Below are 18,353 nucleotides of genomic sequence, written 5' to 3'. Positions count from 1 at the left end.
TTGCAGCAACTGATGTGTGCCAGTTACCCCTCTAGACTCTTCTTATCCAGCAAAATTAATAGTGACAGTGACCAAAATAGTTTCCACTGGATTCTTTTCTCTCAGTGATACTGCATTATAAAAAGAAACATACTGAAATGGTAAAGAATATGACACATCCATTCTTTAATCCTGTAAACTGGATATCCCATGACAAACACCTTGTTGCTTCGAAGGTGACAAAAGGAGTGGTATCTTTGGAAGCAGTATTCTCTTTTCTATCTTCTAATTAAGTATCTAGTTAAGAACGTCAGGTCAAAAAGCATTCATTTAAAAGTATGTATTTTAAAGGAGTGACCAACTAACCCACAGGAATTCTAAAGTTTGATATTATTAACTGACAACAACATTAAGTTCTGTGATACCTTAAGCCATATAAAGTCATAGAAAGTAGAGAGGGTAAAAGAGTCTGAAAGTGGACCACGTTCATGGGTTCCACATGACAAGAAGTTGGCTACCTTTCTCAAATGTGATACAGACCACTTACGAAAAAACCCACAACAATATGCAATCAAATGTAACGTTTGAAATTAAGCTCCGTGTTATAGTCCTTTTCCTGTAAAAGTGTCATTAACATTCCCAAGACGAGTAAGTAATTTTGCAAAATGTGGGAACTTCTTTCCAGCTGTTTCCTCTGTTTACGAAGTCTAGATCAAGAGGGATAAAAAATAAGATTCCTCTACAGAAACACTTCAAGTATGAACAGGCCCAACTCTGCTAAATTCTTACCCTCTCTCTATGATCTAGATCTTCTTGCTCACTTCTCTTTTCACTGGGATATCCACTGTCTCCACCATTTTCAAAATCCTATAGAAGAAAAGAACAAAACATCACAACATTAGCGCTATCCTTTATAAGGATCTCAGCTTGATATTTCCCACAGAGAAAACCTGCTGGTTCAATAAGATATGTTGGATGGATATATTGGATAAAAATTAATGTATACTGTCTTGGTTTCAGCTGGGAAAGAGGTAATTTTCTTTCTAGTGATTGCTATGAAAGAAATGTCAATAATGCATAATGTTTTAGTTATTGCTAAGCGATGTTTATATTTTTCAAGGACTCTCTTCAGCTTCCCATCGACTCTGAGAAGAAGCATAGACAGAAAGATGGAATGCCCAATGGAATATTCTGTACCACAGACATCATGCTTATTATATAAATGGGGGTCGGCCGGGAGGAGTCTGCGATCACTACTCAGGAAGCTACCAATTCACCGGGCAGTGAGAATCACTTCTGTCATTATTATTATTTTCCTTTTCTATTATTGTTTCTATTCAACCTACCAGTTTCCTTTCCCTTCCCCTCCTTTTCTCCCTGCCTTTTTGGGGGAAGGGGGGAGAACTGCATGAGCAGATAGTGTCCTAGCTGCCAGCTGGGGTTAAACCATGACATATGTTGTGTTACCTCTGACAGACAGAGCAGGACTTACTGACCCAGAAGGTACTGTCCAAGTTTGTGTTCTCTCTTAGATATGTTAAAAAAAAAAAAATAAAAAAAATCAAGGACTCCCATACTTTATCAAACGAAGAGTCCACCAGTTTTCAGTCTTCAGTGGTAGCCAGTTAAAAGATAAAACAGTAACTGACAGCCCCTAGCAGTAAGGCCACGGTGTTGGAAAATTCCCATTGCAAACTTATTGCACTCTCTTCAGGTGATGTTTTCTAACATCCCACAGTACCAGTATTTGCAAAGACCTAATCAGTGGGGATTCTTTTTAGCTTTCATACCACAGCAGTGCCAAAGACACAACATGCAGGCAGGGGAACAGACACACAATTTCATTATCTGTTAAAATACATGAGATGCAGATACATTTCTGGAGTGAAAAAAAAAGAATATTTTAAAATAAAATGTTCTTCCTTTCTTCCTTCATTAGAAACAGAAAATGCATGCAGGTAACACGACCTACAGCAATGAAAGCAGGCAGAGCACTTTTACTGAACAAAGCCTTCAGGCAGTCCTTTAAAGACAGATTTGTTAAGGAACTGTGATCTCATGTTCTGTTGGAAAGACACTCATAGACACTCACCCTTTGGTTATCAAGCTGATCATAGTCCTTGTGAACCAAGTTATCCACTTCATTGAACACAGGCCAATCTAGGAAGAAAAATATTTGCGTCTTATTGTCCCCTCAAGGATAACATGCTTGAGGGGAAAGCTCTAGACACCATCATGTTACTGCAGTTTTTTCCACAGAAGCATTTGTGCATTAATTATCTACGTAGAAGTAGTTTTAGTTTTATTTCTGCTCAAAGAGGAATGCTAGAGACGAGTATTATGGACTAAATACCACACGCTGCTGTGTTTAAAACCAACAATATAAAATAAGTCACTGCCAGACATTCAGGAACGCCAAGGAAGTTACTTATGAGGCTCACTCACTGAGCATGTCCATCTTTTGGCTGTGAGGGGTTGCTAAGGAAGGAGAGCAGGGTAGAGAGTCAAACGCCACATCACTCATGCTTTCATCTCCAGAGTTTTCAGACAGGCGGAAGAGCAGAGGAGGCCGACTACCAGAGACTGTTCTCACCCGGCTGCTGCCACATTTTTCCTCTGTGCCACGGAGAATCGTCTGAGCGGATTCCTTGGCAAATTAACGAGAAAGTCCCATGAGTAATGCTTCTCTGTATTGTAATTATTACCACCGCCCCTACAAAGGGAGGGGTATAAATACACACACATATACATAACTACTTGTTTTAAAGAGTTCTATAACCCAACAAAATATCAAGTCCTGGCATTGTTACAGAGACAGTTCTGTTTAAGACTGAATTTCATCCAAAGCATTTCATCAAGTCTCAAGTCCCACTAATATCAGCTGAAACTGACATCAGTTAAAGATGGGCAGTTTTATTCTTTTTGTCTCTCCAAATTAGGTTTGCAAGATATGAAACTTACTAATGATTTCAGCATTCAAAGATATACTTGGTCCTAAATATACATGTGTTATAAGGTTCCCTATGCGTTAAAGCTACAGTATTAATTCAGGGACAAGTGTGGATAAGTCAGCTTTAAAATGCTGTCTTTTAAACTGCAACATCAGTGATTAAGGTGGTTATATTTGCCATTTAAATAGCATAATTGAGTTTAATTTACAGGGCTTTTAAAATTAGAATAAACCAGCTATACTGCTTAGTTACACTTTTTTCATCAAGCACTTACAAGCAATTTTTTATTACAATCCAAGGCATCTTTCTCTTTGGATGAAAGATCAAATGGTGCAAGCCCCATGCTTTTGCAAATCTTGTTGCAGGAATGAGAATGAAAGAATAAGGCCATACCTCGAACACCTACAGCATTAAAAAATAGTGAAGAAAGGGGTCACTCAAAGTTTTTATGACAGTTTACTTACTAAAAGCTAGAAGTCCCAAAGCATTTTCTGAAAAGTCAAAAGAGAAAAAAAAAGAGAATGTGCTTTGTAGCACACACAGCTCAACCCGCTTCCATTTTACTTTAACACCTGTAAGGGCTTTTCACTCTCTCTACATGAGAGAGTGAAAGGAAGACTGCAAAAATCTTCAAAAGTTATGTATGTATGGGATATAATAATAAATAAATTTGGCTGCATCATTGAGAAACACACCTAAATTTCATACTGCCTACAAAACTTGCTGTGTCCTATGAACAACTTCACGTATGGACACTTGGAGCTTTAAAAATATGCAACGCTTATCTCTCCACATTCAACTGTATCCATTCCTGCAATGTGGCAAGGAAATTAAAGGCCATCACTATTGCTCTCACATTGTAGGAAGAGACTTAGCTTCATTACTTGTTTGGTTTAAGAGCAGGCCAGGAGACAAGAGCCAAGATCAGCTCTCATTTTAAACCCGCCCATGCACGACAGCTGCCCTGTTCAGGAACCCCATCTGTTTGCAAGACCCTCAGATATGTGCCTGCTCACTCAGCCATATAGCGGCTACGCAGCAGACAGCTGGCAAGAGAAAATAAGAATCCATTAGCATGTGAAACAGGATCATTGATTTTACCTAAATTGCCATCTCCAAAATCTGTACCATTCTCTGTATGGATCTGAGGGTCCGTGTAAAGATCTCCAACTCCCTGGATATCAACAATAATGAGTTGGTGTCCTGAGCGCTCAAAGGTGAAGTGACTAAAGGCCTGGAAAGAACCATAGAAGATGTTTGAGACAACGCTCCCTTCATCTACTGAAAACAGCAACACGTATTCACCTCCTATAAATGGGCAAAGTCTGATAAACCCATCGGTGAAATACAACCAGTATAAACATCATGGTGAAAGCAACAAGAGACTTCTAGTCTGTAGTAGCTTTTAGCATGTAGTAGATTGCTTCTCCAACCTGCCCCCACTCAGAGATGGGCTAAAAGAGGTAGGATGAAGGCCAGCAATGGGAACGTGCACGGGAGAGGAGACTACTTTGTTCCTCCCTCCTGTACCGGAGATTCTGTTTTCCAATACAGTCTTCACCTTAAGAAGTGGGGTGAGCAGCCTAACAGAGGGAACAACAGTGGGCTCTGAAGCCAGTGCAGAATCACTTCTGCATAAACATCCTGTCTGTGCCGGTGGATCTCCAAGCTCTGCAGCCCTGGGACACTGCTTCCTTCTGCCAACAGACAAAGCTCTGCCACATTTTGGAAGAGGAAAAAAAAAAAAAGGCAAGCACCCCCACAAATTCTCCTTCCCCCGCTGGGGGACCCTCCACCTCTGGGCAGTCCCTCTGAATGGCTGACCTGGCTCTACATTCACATATCAGATACTGAAATGCAGCATTTCAAGAATCAGGTATAAAACCCCCTTCTCTTTGGCATAAAGCTGAGACATTAGGAATCTTCTGGGAAGGCCTCCAAAAAAGCGCTGCCAGGCCCGAGGGAGGTGACGGGTGGTGATAGACAAGCATTTTAACTGCAGCAAATCTCATGGAACATTTTGTTCCCAACCTGTGAAAGCATAGCACTGATCCAGCGTACAAAAGACATCCCAGAACATAAACCCTCTGCTTACATTAAGCATCATGACAAACACCTTAAAAATACCACAAAAAAATGAAAAGAGCAAAACCCTCAAGCTCCAGTAAAACCCCTTTGCTATGCTGATGACTTTGCATTTTTCATCAGTATTTTAAAGTTCTTTTACGAGATCCAAGAATCATTTGAAATCTTTACTTGTATTTCTATACGCAATCTCAGATTCACCTAGAGGTTGTAGCTGAAAAAACCCCCAGATTCTTGTATGCAAATGGACTAGATGTGTAGTTACACGAATTGGGTATCTGCCACCTCTTTTTGTACATTACGTGAAGAACCAGAAGATTATTTAGGACATAGTACACAAGAGGTCTCTCTCCCCACCTTCATTTGAAGAGAATTTGAAATATGTTGATGCCTGCAATTATAATTGAGTGTCAAAGGGCTTAAGGTTTCCAAAAAGTATTAACCACGTTCAACTCAACTAAAATCAACAGACACTGAAATGGAATAAAGCAGCCCCCAATGCTTGAAAGAGCAGGCCCCAAATAAGGGGTAGACATACTGCAAAAAGAGAAATTAATTCGGCATTGTACTGGAGAGCCTGCAGTTTCCTTTCTTGGCAGTAATGCAAGACCTCTGGACAGAGCCAAGAAATTCCCTGCAGTAGACTCTATGGAAAGCATTAAACAAAGCCTCACTTGCGGAGTAAGACGAATATTGTCGTCTCGCACAAATCCGGAATTTGAGTTGTATTTGATGTATTTGCCCTCAATGTAATGTTCCAGATGAAAGAGAGGCTTTCCAGGTCTGTTCTTCATTTCAATTATACAGGTCTGTACTATATCCACCTGGGGAGGGAAAGAAGATAAACAATGACCAACAGATTACTGTCTTCAGATCAAAGTGTGTGTGAATCCTCCAGCTGTGAAAACTTTCCCAATGAAAGAAGCTGAAAAATTGCACAGATCTCTCTGTTTGACAAGAGGGCGGGGGAAGAGTCATGTGCTGCTTAGGTTATTGGAAGAATTCCATAAATTAAAAGCAGCCACTTCAAAACAGCTCACCTCCGCAAGAAATTCCTCTAAAAAATTCTTAGTAAATGTTGGCTTTCTATTTTATTTTTGTTGGTATCTTAAGAGTACACTGCAAAGAGTCTATACTCATAGAGCAAAACATACAGTAACTCCTGCACAACTTGTAGAAACGCCTCTTCAGAAAAGGACTGAAGATTTCTACCATTCAGGTACTTCTGTATTCCACCTCACTTCCTCCCGCTGTCCCAGACACATTCCTAAAGGAGAAACCATCAACAACTCTCACTTTACCTACATCTCTTCCCCTACATGTCATTTAAAACTTCTAGATTTTTAGATTCCTCTCTGTGTGCTTCACTCTATAACTCACTTTGCTGGTGTGAGATAGGTAGTTATTAACCCTCATATAGAAGGCAATGCACATAGTCCACATACCACATACTCAAACGCACTCACTCATTTTGGCTATTAAATTGCTAAGGCGCCCACCCTGAGCCATACTTCTTGACCCAAGCGTCTTGTCACGTGTCATGCACAGCCTGCAGTACTGGAGGACAAGAACCAAGATACCTCAGTGCATGTACAGCACCCCTCCTACAAGCTGCCTCTTCCACTCTTTTGAAGTCATAGTTACACTCAGGCATTCAGTACTAGCTGTGGATTAAAGGGACCTGACAGCTTCACTGATACGTACTACGGACGTACTCAACAAAGAGGAGCTACCACCTGGGAGTGAATGACAGATGCAGTCCCTCATCCCTGCACTTTAGTTGCTTGTCTTTTAAGAAGCGGATTGCTGCTGGAAGTGGTTTTGTTCAGGACACAATGGCTAGCTTTGACCAGCAGCTATCCAACTTATGAACACAGAAAAGTGCAAAGCTATGTTTAGCACGGACCCCAGAACCAGAGATACAGTCAGCAAAGCAGTGGAACCACCTCTTCCCGAATCCTACGTGTTTACGCACATCTCTAGCACAGAAGATAGGAACTTCTCTTGATACCCTGAGCCTTGTCTGATATTCCACACACCCAGGAGTTTCACGCATCTTAACACTTTGCACTGAACACAATGTGCTAGTATTGTCACTGAGATACCTAAAGGAAACAAAGCCACAGTATCTTAATCCTTTGGAAAATTCTTCACCACTTCTCAGAAATCTGTAGTTTAATTGCTTCGTAAAGTTATTAAGGTTTTCAGCTCTTCTTAAAAATCAATGTTTGTTAGGTGTTTACATAGGTTTACAAGATTGAAGAATCTACCTTCCTGGAGCACTAACAGTTAAGTGCTTGCTGAGACTGCTACTGGCAATAAATTCTGTGACATCTCTGGTTATCTCAAAAGCAGCTGGGCAAATATCAAAAAGAGCAATACAAACACCATTTTATTTTGGTCTTCAGTCAACAGCTGAGAACAGTCAGACATTCACAAACACACAGCCTCTAAACTCTGGAAATATAAAGCAATTTCTGCATTTACTTCATTAAAAATCAGCTACCATTTAATGGAAAACAGTAGTGCAGAAGAATCTATCTAAGCAATTAAATTTAATGGAGTGTGAACAAGTAATTCCCTGTAAATTAATTTGAAAAGTAATCCAATAGGAAAGCAAGACTGCATTTTTGCTTAGCAAGATCTTTGAACGTACCTGTTTTGGTGGCTTGTGCCGGTTGTACTCTTCTCCCCAGAGTTTTGCTTCCATCTGAAGTCGGACATCCTCAAAATACACATCCCTGCCCACACTCTCTATGTACTGCTTGGCAACGTAGTTATAGGCACCTTTCCAGTTCTGCGTGTGTAAGAAGTTGGACAGCTTCTTCCTGAAAGACAAATCAATCATTGGTAAGAGGAAACCCAAGAATTTTAATTCGATCTTTCCCATTTCTTTGCCTGCATGGACAGAGCCAGGCGCTGAGGTCAGCATTACCCTCAGTCATTTACCAGATATTCTAGCTGAAAAGTGAAGCACAGGTAGGGGGCAAGGGAAAAAGCAACATCCTGTATGAATGGCTGGGACATGCCAAAGCCTCCTCTTCTCATTTTCTTTCCCTCCCTGCTCCCCTGAGACCCAGAGTATAAAGAGTCAGTGCCACCTCAATGCCCTGTTCTAATGTCAACAATTATTTTCTGCAGAAATGAACAGGGACTGGCCTTTCAAACACAAACTGAGAGGAGAAACCCTCTCCTGTGGTAAGAGCAAACTGCTGCCTTGTCAACACACAGGGGTTACTACTCAGTAGTATGCTCCCATGCGCCCAGAAGCAAAACTGCACCTGACAGTTCTCATGATGTAGCTTTTAACTTTTGTTGACATGCAATACTGTAATCCACACATCTCTCAGAAGTGTGTGTGTGAGGTAGAAAGACTTTGCAGAAGTTGCCACTCAACTCAAATGGGGGGGACACACAACACGGACCAAACCCAAACCCCCACTTATCAAGAATTCCAAAACAGACAGAGCCTTCTTTCCTAGAGCAGCTTCCTCTCCTCCCACAACCCCCCAGACAACAGCTTAATTCAACAAAGATGATGGCAAAAAGGTATAAAATCCCTCTACAAACAAAGATAAAGCCAGCAGATACTTACGTTCTGAAACACTCACGCATTGCTCCACGGCCAAAAGGCTAGGGGAGAGAAAAAAAAAAAACAAATCCACAGCATCGCTATTTCCACAAAGTTAATTTCTAACCAATAAGAGACGCAACCCTGTCTTCCCCCTTTATATCCTGCAGAAAGCAGTTCTCAAACAGGCTCTATACAATATCTGTCTACTCAAAGAAAAGTGAAAACCCACTAGCAGTGTAAGTAGTAATCTGGGGAAAAGACATTGGGAATAAGTCCCTCCTTAATATCCCACGGAGCAGACGCGATATGTCTTTTAAAGAAGCTATCTAAATTCTCTCTGTAGTTTGGAGTCAGCTCTGTTGCGACTGCCCAGAGAAGCTGGCTTTGCAGACCTCATGCTCTCTGCATTTAGGCTTCCATAGAGGATGTGCCAAACAGAGCATCACCTACCCAGATGCCAGATACTACATCAGCAACACGGAGCAAAGCAACTCCGACGCACCACCCACCCCATGATTTAATTGGGAAGCAACAGTAGCTTCCACCCTCACATACCAAAAATTCAGTATAACCTAAGAGCAGAAATTATTTGGAAGGACACAAAACAGGACTATTGCCAGGCAGGGAGATGAGGCCAGCAGGAAACGGGAGGGAGATCACTGGGAAAGGAACAAATGCCTCGTGTTGCTGATGGGGAAGGGCTGACTCCATGTTCTACTCTACTTTGGGGAGAAAAGGCTGTTGGGACACCAAAACGTAATGGACAAGCTGAGGAAAAAAGAATGACATTGAGACTTCAAAACTTCTATACAAGGGTTTTCCATCTTGCTGACACTATTCAGTAACAGAAGGAAATGACAAATCTGGCTGCTAATAAACATGAAGGACAGCGTGATCTTACTTGTGAAGCCATCTTGATGAGGACTTCATCTTCAACCCAGTCCCCCGTAACTGCATTGTACCTGCAAAATCAGGAGATGTGCATCTTAGAAAAATGCAGAAGGAACCCAAATCCTCCCATCCCCAGCACCTGTCCTTCCTTATCTCTCTATCTGACTGCTAAGAAGTGCTGCCACCACTCCAACACAAAAACTTGTAGTCTTCCCACCATACTCTTGCCCTCCTTACTTCGGGTGGGAAAGAAGAAATATGTATAGCTCTTTGAAGAGACACTGAATCATATCGACAATGAACAGATTCCACTACAGAAGCTAAACTTTTGCAACACTCCAAATTAGGCGTTATCTGTTTTGACATTAAACCTCCTTTATGATGCCTAGGCAGTACGCTAGGGGCATAAGGAGCTTTACCAAACCCTACACACTGGACAGGTTGTCTCCCCAACCCTGAGTTTGTATAAACTTGGTTCTGGCTGTCGACGCTGCACCAGCTGTGGCTCTGAAAAGCAGCGGCGCCAACAACTGCCCAACACTGGGAGGAGCAAGTCTCTGCACAACCCTGTGATAACACAGAGCATGACTGTGGTTTCTCCCCACCCCCTTAACTCCCAATACACCAAAAGCCAAATTGAGAACCACAGCGGTTGAGTCACCAACACATGACTGTTTCCAGACTGATTCCCCCGACCTCCACTGAGTACTTCATGCATGCAGACACCCCATATACCCCCTTATCACCCCAGTTTGCAGCAGACAAAAAAGGTGGAAATAGGTATATCAGGGACACCTCTTTTTAACAGGGTATTCGAGTAGCCCTAAACCAATATTATCACTTATTTGTCTTTTAAAATATGCATACTATTTCAGAACTGTGTGCCTGACCAGGGACAGATGCAGTCTACGGGAAAGAGCACTGCGTGACAGTGTTATGTGATTGGAAGGGAGGCCTCCCAAACACTGATCCTACGTGATAATTAACTGGCCTCTAACTCCTACCCCTTCCGCCCAGAAACCCGTGTCAGTAGGGTAAACGTCTTGGCAAAGCTGTGCAAGCACTGAGAATAGTTTAAGGGCCAAACTCAGTTTCAGCACGTACACCATGCTGAGCTATTCTGGGCTTTATAAGGATTTAAATTCCAGCCACATGCAGCAATACCACATAGACAGGCAACAGTGAAACTGCTATTTTGGGAAAGGCAGAGTGTTATGTTGCCTTTTTTTCCTAAACTATTCAAACTAAGTATGCTGCCTCTTTATTGGGATTCATTTCCTTATTAGATTAAGTTTACAGCACTGATAAATCAACTAGAAAATACTTTTTAGCCTTGTTTCCTGTCTAGATGGTGAAACTCACAGATACTATGTACATGGGAGAGAGAAAGAGTGTGACACTGATTTGCCAAAAGGTTTATTTTTTTGATGACAAACAGTATTTATGTATTCCTGGGAAATTCAGTTAAGTCACTCTCACTTTGGGCATTATTTAAAGTTCTTCAGCCATGTAATTACACATATTCTGCCCAACAAAAATACAGCCCTTACATAAACCAGCACATTCTGTTTAACATCAGTATCAAAAGCAGAAAGACCCACAGACCTGTAACGAGTGGCTTGTTCCGTCTCAACATCCTCAAGATGAAATTCTGCCCACGGATCAGGCATGTGCTTAGCTTTCTGAATAGCATGTTTCCAGGTTTCCTGAAGAAGTTACAAACTGGCAGGTTATTTATAATCAGCAGCAACTCACAACAATGGTATTTTCTAGAGCACATCAAGATCCCAATGCTATGAAGACGTGCAACTACACAAGCCCCCAAAACACTATTCAGAGCAGGGACCAAGTGGTACAGAAGAACACGCTGACATTTTATAGCTTCAAGTATAACGAAACATAATTCAAAAATATAAAGATTCATATTTTAGTTCAATTTGCACCGTCGTAAAATTAACTGAGAACAGAATCTGGTCTAGTATATATCAAGTAAAATTTGCAAAATCTGTTGTAATTTGCAAGTATCTTGAACATATGCTGCAAATAGTGATAAGTCACACTTCAATGATATTAATTCACTTTTACTGTTTTGATTTTTAACTTTTTGTAACTAACAACACATGCTGACAGCGTAAACATAAAAAAGTCCATTAACGATAGAGCAATATGGACAAAGAAAAAAAATTTCTCTAAACCCCAAGGCCCCCAAATTATGCTCAGCATAAGAAAGAAGAAATCAGAATGTTGTAAAAGTCAATTATTATAACAATTCCAGACAAGTAGCTATTTCAATCTCCACCAAGTCAAGAGTAAAAAAAATCAAAGGATTTTTCTGGAGTAAAAACAGTCTTTCTCTACCAGGCAATTTGTATGCTTTTCTCATAACATTTTGATCCCCCTCTTTTTATGTTGTACTGTTCCAAGAGAACTGGAAATATGATCTTGTGATGTGCCAAAGACCTTCTGCAAGGTAAGCAGGAGAAAAGGCCACTCTGCACTCGTGCCAGTAAAGAACTACTCAGCTCTGAGATTTTGTTACTGCCTCTCCGACTGAATTTCAAGTATGCAGAAACAATAACTTTTAAAATATTGGTGTGGCTTTTTTTTCCTTTGGAAATACAGTATAAATTGATGTCAGCAACAACATAAAGAAGATTTTGAAGCAGCTGCGCATTTAATTTGTTCATGTGTTTTTTTTATTTCAGCTGTAAATATGCACACCTTGCAAACAATTTTAACATCCCCCTGACAATAAAGCCACACAATACTACAGTAAATAAAACAAGTTTAAAAGACAGTCTGAGAAAGATTTCCTACATGTTTCATAACAAAATGAAGTTGTCTCAGATCACGCAATGATACACATTTCATATGGAGCTGGGAACTTCCATATTTGAATACATATGAAAAAAATAGTGAGACAGAAACAAGTCCAGGCTTAGTCAATTATCTATGTATAATGATTCTTGAGTAGGGTCCCTCTCCAAAAGGGTGGATCTGTGTCCATGCTAGGTAATGATTTAAATAAATTCATTACTTTTGCTTGATCTTGTGAGGTGCTTTGTACAAAAGCTGTATTCTAATCTTCAAACAAGCGGAAGTTGGACTTCATGAAATGGTACTAACAGTGCAATTTTTCTCCTGCTGTAGGCATGTGGCTGCCATACAGACTAAGAGGTGTTCTGCATCCATTCTGTTCTTGCCACAGTAGGAAATACTGTGAAGAAACAGCTACAGATATGCACTTTAAGTGCTTTAAGAGAAGTGATATTTCAGGGTAGAGAACAAAATATGCGCATTATTTCATTTAACAGGTATCTTTTTTTAGTTTTGACTTGATGACTTTTATGGGCTGAGGCAAGCAGTTCTCCCAACCAACCAAATAACAAACAAAAAAAGGCCATAAAAAGGAAAAAAACCACCAAACAAAAAATCTTAATGCATCTATTAGATACTGTGTTCACATTTTCTTTTTAACCTACCCGACTATGGTCAACCACAGAGCCGTGCTTAGAACGATGCTGTGTGTCATTCTAAAGGATGCACGAGAAACATAAGAGTAGGAAAATACATGTGATAAGACAAATGACTGACAAAGAGTCTCTGTTCTCTTTGCTAATTAAAAAAAAATTTTAAAATTTCCACTTAAAAGCCACTCTTCAATTTATATTTCTAATTTAAGTTCATTCTTAGAACTTCCATGAACAAGCCTAATGAGGTAAGTTAGCAAGTTTTTTTTATTGGAAAATATGCATTAAAAGGGTCTTGCCTATTAACTAGTTAATTAAACATTGCTGAGTTCTGTTTAAAGGCAGCGAGTTAATAGTAGTTCTTCTATGTCTCTACATTTCATTATTAACAGCCACATTGCCAACTTTAGGCTGTGACAGGTAGACTCTGATCAGACCAGGCTGCAGTGGTTTAAGATGTTGTCAGTCCTGGCTGTCTGCTTCACTCTGTGTTGGACGTCACAATTTCTGCAGCTTAAGCAGCAGATGGAGACTTGCTCGCTCCACATCTCAACCCACTGCAGTTTATCTGTGAGAGGAGCTAAAAATCCAAGTTAGGCCTTCTGAAGCCCAAAGCACGGGCACATATATTCTACAGAAGCAACATGATAGCTTAGGAAGGAGGAAATAATTGCAATTTCTTAAGTCCTTATCAGTTTTATCTCAGGCCATGTGACTCATAACTCGCACTGCAAACCCAGAGGCAAGTGTTTAATACATGCTAAAATGTACACACAAATTTAGACTAAGCTTCCTATCACATCTTAACTTGCTTAGCATAGCATCCACTAAAGTGTGTCCCCTTGTCTATACTAAAATTTTACTTTTCACCTTCCTTAGGAATATGACCTTTTAATGTAAAAACGGGGGGGAAAAAATCTTACTGCAGACAAGACAGTTTCACTTTTAATGTGTTACTTAATACGTTAGCTGACTGAAATAAACCCTCTGGTATCTTTTCAGGAAAAGGCATGCATTAGGCATAACCAAGATTTTGAAGTATCTTTTAAATAAATATGTTAATGTTTATAACAAGAAATGCATTAATAAAACACATTAAATCCCAGTCTAGACAAAAATCTAAAAGACATGCCAGATTAGCACAAATGGTGCATATTTGGAATATCTAGTCTATAGAGTGAATGTCACTTGCTTTCTTGAGGCTCCACTGCCTGTGGGTTGGTCTCCCTTTGCCTGTCCTGATATGTGCAAGGGGAGCCACATGGGACAGGACACACTGCCAAGGAAGCACCAGAGGCCCCTCTGACCTCTCTGCAATGCTGTGATTGCTGTTCATTCTAAAAAGGTCAGATACTGCTCCAGTATACCATCAGGAACTACTGCCAGCGTGACACTTCATACCCAAGCACAAGAGTCAACATGTTCAAAGCTCCCTGAGAAGGAACTATAACTGGAAAACCTATCACTACAATTTTATCATTTACAATTTAATTTGTCCAAATAAAAATATTATCGATTATTAACTCCCCTTGGCAAAATTCCAATTCAGATTACAAGAAGTATGATCTTTTAAATCTCCCAATCAACGTATGCCTTTTTTAATGGTTGGATCATAATGGCAGTGAATTGTTCACCTCAATTCTGCTGCATTTGTAGATTAAGATCTCCCACTGAATTAAAAGGGACAGTAAGCAATTCAATGGCAGTGTCAAGACTATTGGCTTAATGAAATTAACTGCAGGTCTGGAAAAAACAGATGTTTGTTTTTTTTTTTTTGAAAAGCATTAGTTACAGGAGACGAAGCAGTCAGAGAATCTCTCATGCCAACTAAGTAAAACCAAAACCTCACTGAAGGCTGGAGCCAATACTTACCTTAAAGCTAAAGGAGTTTCTAGGAGAAGAGCTTGAACCGTACTGTTCAGTTTTTGCTAAGTTGCTATAATAATTGTCAACTTTGATACTGGCAGACTTGTTAGAAACTGGATCATCAGTTATTGGACAGATAAAATAATTGTCTTCATCATCACTATCAGCATTGAGATAATTTCCAGAGTTTGCTGTTGTTGATCTAGCATTATCAATCCCTTCCATACGAAAAATAAGGTCCTCGTCTGCCATGGTTGTGGGAGGTCAGTTTAACTCCTGCAATGATTAAAAAAGCCACTATTCCAACGCACGTGCAAATGGAGGGAAGAAGCTAGGTGGGAGAGAAAAAAAAAAGAAAAATAATGAGTTATTAAAAGAGCAAATGTTGTGTGAAACTGATGTCAGCACACTGGCAGAAAAAAATAAATTTATTTGCATTTGGCTCTATGAAAATGATCCCCAAGTACCTACATGTGGTTTTGAACACCTCAGTGCTAGATCCGGCTCTCTAGAAGGCACTCAGTTTTTAAATTGCTACAGGACTGAGAAAAGAAGATAACCAAGTATAGAATAATACTATAAGATCTGAGGGATTGCAAACACCACCTGCTGCCTATGGCTGACATCTGTTAATGCTCCTGTCTCCTCTGAATATTTTTATTCTTCTTTATCTGAAATGCTGAGTTTCACAACACTGGTCTTAGAAACTCAAGGAAGTTTTAGTTCAAACACCACAGTCAGGTTTTAAAATATTTTCAGGACAAGTCTTCTCAAGGATATTGCGTACAAATTAATAGCCAAAGGATTTAGGGAGTATTAGGACAACATAGAAAATTGTCCCACCACTGCCAAGATTTAAATTGGCTTTTGGCTCACATACAGACAACAGTCCACAGTGCAAAGCATGCTGCTGGAAGTGCAACGCAGGTTGCCCAGGCTACCCGGGACATCCTTAGGACAAAGTACAAAAGGGGCCAAGAAAGAAGGCCTGCCATTCCACTGCTGCTGCCCAAACGCACTCACTAGTAGATTAGGGAGACAAGAGGAGGTATGTATAAGGGGTACCTCAGCCGTCCTATTTCTTATATTGCGAAGAGATTTCAATTTAGACCAGTCTCGTGTGACTCTTCCAACTCCAACAATCCTCTTCCAACTCCAAAGACAGCAGATATGGCATTCTGCTCAACAGCATCAAGCCTCCAAGCTGTGTTCGCTTTAAGCATAGAGCTTAAAGGAAAAAAATATTCTCCCTGGTTAATAGTTCTTTTGCAAAGAAGTTAGAAAGCTTGATTTTGTCACTGATTATTTCAACTTTTAAGTAGCTTCCTGGATCCTAAGAGAATAGAATAGGTAGGGTTTGGCTTCTCCTGGGTTCTAGCTCCAAAGTAAACTATGCATATTGAAAGTAAAGACAACAGTGCAAGACAGACAGGTCATGGCCTACAACTATTTCTAAGTCCAGAAGGTGACATTCTAGGCCAGTATTCCATTGAGGCACTCTGACACACTTAACAATGTTAGAGTAAACAATACAGGGAGTTCCATATGGGTATCAAAGCTGCAATTCTGCATAGACTCCCATCTTACCACAGCTTTTCCAAATTAGTGACACCACTTTCAGGGAGGCAGAGCACAGACACTGTAGTGCCCAGCAGGTCAAACAGACGTGTGTTATAAAAAAAAAGATAGGTGAATCATGGAACTTTTTTCCCCTGGAGATCTTACAACAGGAACATGCCCAGCAGCCTCCACCCAAGAAACAGTTTGCGATGATTCAGCAGAACTCGAACAGAAATAAACCTCTACAGGCCTAATCTACAGAAGGCGACTATTGTGTCTTTCATACATTACCAGCCATACACATGCAAACAGCTTCCATTCTTACACACTTCACAGTCCAGAGCCATGGTGGCAGGGACTTTCAAAGAGAAGAGTTTGCCATTTTCTAGACCTATGAAGTCTCCCTCTTCCACCCCACAACACAGCTTCAGCAAAGACGCCTCTGAAACACAGGGGGGCAGGTGGCCATGACACCCCTGGAGGAGAGTAACATTGCACCTTCTGTGCAGGGGCTCATTTCAGTCCATCACCCGTAACACGTGCTGCCAAGCAGAAGGCTAGGGACATATGGCTGAGTAGGAAACTGGTGTTACCTGCCGGCACCCCGGCCTCCAGTTCAGCATGGTGCCTTTGCTTCACAGCGCTTCTCTAGAGCTCAGGCTCCCTTTCCACATTGCTAGGCTACTTCCTGGATACTCTTGCACTTAAAGCACTTTTTTTCCTCTGAAGTCTTGTCCTTTTCCTGCTGAGCTCACTCACACAGCGAAGTACACATCTATGGAGGCTTCTAGGTATTGAGGAAAGTTGATGAAGGGCCAAAGTGGAGCAGGTCCATGATTCATCTAACACTAGCTGCTTCAAAGAGCAAAGAAACCTTCGCGGAACAGTAATCTGTCCCTATTCACGTGTTTTTCTAATTAGTGATAGTTCACATTATCTGAAACTCTGTTCTTTAGGTTTTAGAGTCATTTCCTGAGGTCTCCAACACCTGTTTGCCAAATTTAATGACTTTCTGTAATGACTTTAATACCCAATCACATCAAAAGCTCAGACCACGCTAAAGAGAACACAGACTGAAGTGAAACGACCTTTCGGCCACACACTTTTGTTAACTGTTTCTTCTATTGAGAGTACAACAACATACAACCGATTCCCCTATGACCATATCCTGCTTGGAGTTTTCCAGGTCACTCCACTGTTTCCTGTTGCATTTTTATTCAATGTTGAGGTCAATCAGCAAATCTGATCACAACCAAGCTGACAGCAAAGAACAGCATTGAAACCTGCCTTAATTCACCCCAGGGAGCTGAGCGATAGGAATGCTCTACTCTAGTCAGCAAAAGAAGGGACAACTGGAGCATCTCCAGCTACTTCTTAGTCGCTGTTTCAGCTCAGACACAGCCCTCTGCCCCACTTCAGTGCAGGACAGGGGAACGGGAACCGCCCTGGAACAGAGAAGTCCCACCTTCTCTTGTAGGGAAGCATTAAAGCAAGAACGACCTCCCTCTCCCTGGTATTATACTAAATCCCTTTTGGTTTAATACATCAGCTAAAGCAATCTAGCAGGATACCTGTAACAGTAACAAGTAGTTTTTTCCTTTAAGAGACAAATCACTTTTTTCAGATTAACGTTCTTTTAAAATACAGATTTGAAATTTAACTTACACAACTATACAGGCTGTGCACCTTACAACATATTGTTGTCATCTTTATGAACTACAGACACAAAGCTAAATAACACTGTGCAGAACAACCCCACCGCTACGTTAACGTCCTGTAGCACGTTACAGAACTACTGCGCTTTCCAAACACCCAACTGACCCTTGTGAAGAAAACGTCTATTCTCATCTGTACCATGCACCAGCAAGAAAACAGGTTTAGTGAGTCAAGGTAACAGGTCTGATAAAAAACAAGACTAAAAAAAAACAAGAACAGAAGTGTCTCAACTCACTGGCTACCTTTGACAAACCAGGTCTT

General features: G+C 40.7%; 1 protein-coding gene across 15 annotated transcripts in view; it reads right to left on the bottom strand.

The window, feature by feature from the left end:
* The window catches only part of EEF2K (eukaryotic elongation factor 2 kinase), a 31,028-nt gene that overhangs the window by 8,663 nt on the left and 4,012 nt on the right, over positions 1 to 18,353 (bottom strand). For 6 of the 15 annotated variants that reach the window (XM_074598153.1, XM_074598151.1, XM_074598166.1 and 3 more), the window contains exons 2-13: positions 14,823 to 15,147; positions 12,963 to 13,013; positions 11,086 to 11,186; positions 9,491 to 9,551; positions 8,611 to 8,648; positions 7,672 to 7,843; positions 5,690 to 5,839; positions 4,032 to 4,164; positions 3,205 to 3,332; positions 2,425 to 2,626; positions 2,072 to 2,139; positions 769 to 846 (exon numbers count right to left, since the gene is read on the bottom strand). In XM_074598153.1, coding sequence (XP_074454254.1) covers positions 769 to 846; positions 2,072 to 2,139; positions 2,425 to 2,626; positions 3,205 to 3,332; positions 4,032 to 4,164; positions 5,690 to 5,839; positions 7,672 to 7,843; positions 8,611 to 8,648; positions 9,491 to 9,551; positions 11,086 to 11,186; positions 12,963 to 13,013; positions 14,823 to 15,068 — 1,428 coding nt within the window. In that variant the 5' untranslated portion in view covers positions 15,069 to 15,147. Of the gene's footprint in view, positions 1 to 768; positions 847 to 2,071; positions 2,140 to 2,424; positions 2,627 to 3,204; positions 3,333 to 4,031; positions 4,165 to 5,689; positions 5,840 to 7,671; positions 7,844 to 8,610; positions 8,649 to 9,490; positions 9,552 to 11,085; positions 11,187 to 12,962; positions 13,014 to 14,822; positions 15,481 to 15,881; positions 16,044 to 16,969; positions 18,320 to 18,353 lie in introns of those variants that run through there. The other 9 variants (XM_074598163.1, XM_074598161.1, XM_074598164.1 and 6 more) reach the window with 6 other exon arrangements.

Source organism: Larus michahellis, chromosome 8, assembly GCF_964199755.1.
Source record: "Larus michahellis chromosome 8, bLarMic1.1, whole genome shotgun sequence".
NCBI lineage: Eukaryota > Metazoa > Chordata > Aves > Charadriiformes > Laridae > Larus > Larus michahellis.
This window is presented reverse-complemented; position numbering and strand designations above follow the sequence as displayed.